General features: G+C 49.1%; 1 protein-coding gene across 1 annotated transcript in view; it reads left to right on the top strand.

Moving 5' to 3' along the window:
- The first annotated feature begins 292 nt into the window (after positions 1-292).
- MYO1E (myosin IE) overlaps positions 293-5,929 on the top strand; it is a 230,912-nt gene continuing 225,275 nt past the window's right edge. The window contains exon 1 of the mRNA XM_037739750.1: positions 293-730. Within this exon, the coding sequence (XP_037595678.1) occupies positions 728-730 (3 nt within the window). The 5' untranslated portion in view covers positions 293-727. The remainder of the gene's footprint in view (positions 731-5,929) is intronic.

Genomic DNA, 5,929 nt, shown 5'->3' with positions numbered 1-5,929 from the left:
AAAAAAAAAAAAAAAAAAAAAGTTATGGGAAAATCATGCCAGTTCAACTTGGAAGCGAAACCCACCCTCATGTTCGTCTTAAAACACAGCGAAGTGAAAGGTTTGCTCCTCTTTCACGAGGGTTTTCTTCTTCACAGTTCGCGTCTCGTCACCAGGAGCGAGCCTGGGTCCGCAGCGCTCTTTGGAGGCTGGCGGGGGAGGAGGACTACAGGATCCAGAGGTCTTTGGAAACTCCAGCAGCTCCAAGCTTGTTGGCTACTACGGTTTCCCTGAGGAGTGACGCTGCGAAAACAAACCCTGATTGGTCAGGCCTGAGCTAAGTTCTCCATTTATGGACAGATTGTCCGGCCCGAGCCGAGACTCAGCCAGAGGAGTACGGATTAAGTGGCCGAAGAAAGAGGAGCGAGGCAGTGGAGCGAGGCGGAGTCGCCGAGCGCATCGGACTCACCTGGGCGCGCGGCGAGCGGCGGGTCCCAGCGGACTCCTGTCTTCCGCAGCATGCCCCCCGCCTGCTAAGTCGCCGCGGTCTCGCCCTCACCTAGCGCCGCGGATCCCGCCTGGATGGAGTCCCCTCTGGGTTCCCATTGGCTCCTGTGAGTGCTTGGGTGTCGGGAGACTGCTTTTGGCGAGGGGAAGCAACTTTTGAAGTTCGCCCAGGAGACTGCGTTCCAGCCCCAGCTCCCCGGCAGCGGGACCCGGCGGAGGCGCGACCGCGGTGCGAGTCACCATGGTGAGTTGGCCGCGCAGCGTCCCAGGACGCCGGACCCGGGGACCGGGCAGGAAGCTCCGGCGCGGGGGCACCCACCTTGGGCACGCTGCCCGGGGCACGGGTGGAGAAGGTGGACGCGGGAGCCGGCACGTCGCGAGCTCTGATTTCCTGTCTCTTTCTGTAAACCCGGGCCGGGGGACAGCGAGCGAGGCGCGGAGGAAAACTTTATTCCAGGTCGCTCTCTGCGTAGCGAAACTTTCTGTGGCCGGGTTGCTATGGCTGTCAGCTGTCGGAAGCCAGGGTGTGGGCGCATCGGCTGCGGGGGGCACGGCGCGGGAGGGAATCCCCTCCTCCTGCTGGGACGCGAGGGGCACCACCGGCAGCGGAGGTGCTCCGGCACTCGCGCGGCAGTAGCTGGTGGCGCCCCCTGCCCTCCCCGCGGCCGTGCCCGCCCCGCCTCGCTTCGCCTCGCCCCGCCTCGCCTGCCGCGGACACCCTCGCGGCGACTCCCTCTCCTCCTCGCCGCCGCTCCGCCGCCCGGCAGCGCCCGCAGCTGTCCCGCCTGGCAGCGGCACGCGGGCGGGGGCGGTCCCCGGCCTGCCCTGGCGAGGGGCGGTGCAGGCCGCACAAAGGCAGGCGGGGACGCCAGGTAGGATGAACACCTGGCGGCGGGCGGGCTGTCGAGAGCCTGGGCGACTCGGGCGTGGGCGGCGGCCACTCCGACCCGGACCTGTGCCGGGCACCGGCCCCGAGGGTCTCCGCGCCCCGGACGCCCAATAAACACTTCCCGAAGAGGACCTCACCTCTTCCTGAGGGCTAGGGGACCGGGGCTTTTCAGGGGTCCAGGGGACGCTTCGCACAGGAAGCCGCCCTCGCGAGTTTCTTGTTTGTTGCTCTTTTCCCTTTGGCACTTTGGGAATGTGTGGAAGTGACCCTTTGACGTGAGACTTTGCTGCTCTTCAACTCCCCTGCCCAGCTACATGCCCGTCCCTCCTTGTATAACCTTAGCCACCTCCCTTGGGCTTTGGCGTGGTGTAATTTTCTTTCCCGGGCACAAAAGCAAGGACTCTATTTTGAAGAGATCCGCAGTTCATAAAGAAAAAAAAAATCGATTACAAGGCTTCATAGTTTCCATACTGCTTCTTTTCAAATAGTCCTGCTTAGGTGGATGATCTTGTTCTCTTTTGGTTTGCTGTTGTTTTCTAATGGCTGTGGAAGAAAAGCCAAGTCAAAATGATAGCCAGCGCAACACTAATTTTAAAAAGTCGATATCCCGATGAGCAGCCTGGGGGAGGTGCAGCAGAGGCCCATTGGAACCTGCACGCCAAGCTTAGAAGCCCCCTTACTGGTGCTGTTTATTGGAGGAATGATTACAACCATCAACGAGAAACCTTTCATCTTCTGTCAAAGCCTTTTTTTCTTTTTTAACATCATCCAAAATTAAGTCACTTTTTCCCCATCTAAGAGAAGATTTTATCTATAAATTTCCTCTTCCAGTTTTAAGGTTTAAGAAGTCAGTCTACTCCACGTTACTTTTGGACCCCTCCCCTTATCCCAGCAGAGAACCATTCCCATGGGGCATGTGTTCTGGTGAAGCTGCCTTGCTGGGCACCTGGTCTCTTGAACCGAAGCAGTGTAAGAATCCTGGTACTTGAGAACTGCTGTAACTATTTTCCATGGGTCAATATTAAAAAAAAAAAAAAATCAATATGTTTATGTCAAGAGCTTAAAGAATCTTACTGAATTTAAATACTTGAGTGGTACTTTGAGGAAATTAACTTCCTGTCAGTTAAACTCATTTTTCATGCGAATGGACTGAAGTGTAGTGTAGGTTGCCTTTTCTGAAACCTGCGACATCATGCTCAGTTCAGCCCCACTGCACATGAAGTAGATAGGTGGTGAAATGGATGCAGAGAAGGCATGCTTTGGGAAGAGATGGTTCTATCCGAGGACAGGGTGTGACTTACCTATTGATGGGCTCCCTGCCATCTGCACAGATGGGCATGTTGTGTGCCGCCAGGCGGCTATCTGCATCAGATACGCTTGCTGAGGTCACAATTCACTGACAGAAAAGTTGAAACAGCTGGCTGTCCTGAAATAGGAGATGTGCCATTGATCTACTGGATCCAGAGTGATTTGGCCAAAGTTAATCATTTCTTTCTGGACTTGAAAAATTGTTCATTAGGTATGTGAAGTTGCCTTAGAATAGAGGATCATCGTAAATAATAAGAAACTCAAGTTACAAAATTTAATGTTTATGTAAGATTCTGTCAAGCCAAATGACACTTCATTTTGTGTTCCACATCTGCCCAGGCCTGCCCAAGTCGTATCCCTTCAGCTGCTTAGAACAGGAAGGGAAAGGACATTACCTTCTTTGGGTGTGGCTGAAGATTAGCATGGAGACTAAAATTCGTCAGAAGGCCTTTGGTGGCCCAGTGCAGTGGCTCACGCCTGTAATCCCAGCACTTTGGAAGGCCAAGGCAGGAGGATCACTTGAGCTCAGGAGTTCAAGACAATTCTGGGTAACATAGTGAGAGACCCTGTTTCAATTAAAAAATTAGAAGAAGAAGAAAAAGAATACCCTTGACTGGGCTGTAGGGAAAGCACCTATACTGTGGACTTCCATGTGAGTGAGAGTGTCTGTGTGTGTGTGTGTGTGTGTGTGTGTGTGTGTGTCTTTTAGGAAGTCTGGTAGCATAGTAGGAGGGCTTTCCACCTGTACCCAAGGTCCTACTAAGACTCATTCAGTTGTGACTCATAAGGAAAATTGCCCTTTACATTTTCTGACTCATGAACACAGTGTACAGCTTGTAGTTCACCTTCTATCTTCCTCCTGAAGACTTACTTTGGGACACTTTTCTATCATGGGAAAACTAAGAACTTTACCAGGAAATAGTTATTTCTGTCTTTTTCCTTAGGAGACTTGAAGAAGCTTAAAAAAAAAAAAAAAACCCTGCACATCTTTATAATTTAGTGTAGTTTGTTCAGCAGAGCACAAAAAAGATCTCTGTTGACTTTAATCTAATACACATCTAAGGCTTCCTTCGTAGAATTTGGGCTTACCATCATCTGCAAAGCAGATTCTGCTTTCGTGGCCATGACCAGTTTGTAGTCTCTAATAGACCGACACCCATGGCTATAAACCTGCTACATACTTCGGATCCAGAAATTGCGATTCATTTTAATGCAGAGTTTCTGTGCATTAAATATACAGCAATATTTGAGCAGATCTGAATTGACCATCACCTCAGAAACATGTTCAAGATCTGTCCCCTTTTCCTTACTTGCATATGCTTGTGAGTAAATTGTAGATAGGACACATAAAAATACCCAGGAGTAGACTTACAACCTAGAAATCTGATGGATAGCCGACGGTAAGGTAGGTAAGTTCCTTTAGGTGATGACATAGCATGTATTTAGAAAGTCTGGAGTGCATTTCAAATGTTTTCTGGGAAAGTAACCCACTTTATTTCTACTGATTAGTTTATCAGATTGCTAGGCGTCTCCTAGCCAAAACAACACAATACAGCAAAACAAAACCGGAAAGAAATGGAATCAAGCACATAAAAAGTTTTGATGGAGGCAAAGGGTTAGGGAAATACCTATAGTCCGGGACATTATCTAGGGACAAGTGTGGGTGGGACATCCTAGGGGGAAATATTTGACTGCCCAGCCATTTCCCTGGAGAGAAACCGAGTGGGGCAGTGGATGGAGAGGGATGGAGAATTGTAAGAAGCAGACATTTACTGAACTTGAAAGTCCCCTCCTCTACACTTTTGCTGAGGACTACAGCTTTGTCAGCGGTTGCAAACTCAAATGTCATAATTTGGTAGAGGGAGGCTGGCCTCTAGAGAGTAAATATGGAACACATACCCCATGCAAGGAGGCACCACTATTTGATCCTAGATCATGGTTACATTGACCATATTGCCAAATCATTTTGTTTTTCAAGAGAAGCTGGAAATTTAGATTTTTATGCTATATCTGCCAGTTCTTATGTTTATTTATTTATTTTGAGACAGAGTTTCCCTCTTGTCACTCAGCCTGGAGTGCAGTGACAAGATCTCGGCTCACTTCAACCTCTGCCTCTTAGGTTCAAGCAGTTCTCCTGCACAGCCTCCTGAGTAGCTGGGATTATAAGCACCCACCACCACGCCTGGCTGATTTTTGTATTTTTAGTAGAGATGGTGTTTTACCATGTCGGCCAGGTTGGTCTCAAACTCCTGACCTCAGGTGATCCACCCACCTTAGCCTCCCAAAGTCCTGGGATGATAGGCATTAACCACCATGCCTGGCTTCTGCCAATTTTTATATGTATTTAATCATCTCAAGGACCAAACACGTCAGCAGGTTAGCTGTTTGCAGCCACTTTATTGTTAGTTTTAATGTGGTGTCCCTCTGTGAACCACAGTGCTTCTCCCATTCAGTCACCAGCAAGAACGTCTGAACATTCACTACATACCCAGTAGTGGCATTTGATTTTTACTGATACGTCCACACCTTCCTACCAGGTCTCCCTAAAGAGAGGGAGTTGCCTGGTATTTTCAGCGCTTGCAATCTCTAAGCTACTAAAACAGGGAAAATGTGCATCCAGCTGCTACTATTTAGAGCTTTCTAAACACCAGGGTAGGTTGGGTCCACCAGTGGTGTGGCTGCAAATTGAGCTTTTCTCTTTCTTACCCTTCAATCCCGTCCTCCACTGAAAATGCCATGGCCTTCAATGTCACATGACAGACTTTTTTTTTTTCCCCCACTCCTTTCTCAATTGAATCTCATGAATTTGAGGTCTGTTTCAGGAGTTATCCCTAGGGTTAGATAATGAGCAGCGGGAGGATTCTGAATAACTTGGAATCCAACAGTTTGCTTCTGTGCCTAGTGTTGGCATGTCATGAGCTTCTGTGAGACTCAGTGAAAGATAACATATAGTGCCTTGCTTTTTCCTGATGAGATAGATACGGGGCCTTATTATTTGTTAGGAATTTGAGAAAGCTTTTTATCTGCTTCAAAAACAGACATATTTTAAATATTCCATGTAAGTGCAAGGTATTATAAGCTTAGTGGTAGGATATATAGACATTATGTACAGTCATGCTTTTCCAAGTTTGAGTCATCTACCCTTTTTTTTTTTTTTGCAAAAATGCAGCCACGCCGGGCGCGGTGGCTCAAGCCTGTAATCCCAGCACTTTGGGAGGCCGAGGCGGGTGGATCACGAGGTCAAGA

This window comes from Cebus imitator, unplaced genomic scaffold (genome assembly GCF_001604975.1).
Source record: "Cebus imitator isolate Cc_AM_T3 unplaced genomic scaffold, Cebus_imitator-1.0 Scaffold74, whole genome shotgun sequence".
NCBI classification, from domain to species: Eukaryota; Metazoa; Chordata; class Mammalia; order Primates; family Cebidae; genus Cebus; species Cebus imitator.
Note: the sequence above shows the minus strand (reverse complement) of the source record. Positions and strands in the feature narration are given on the sequence as shown.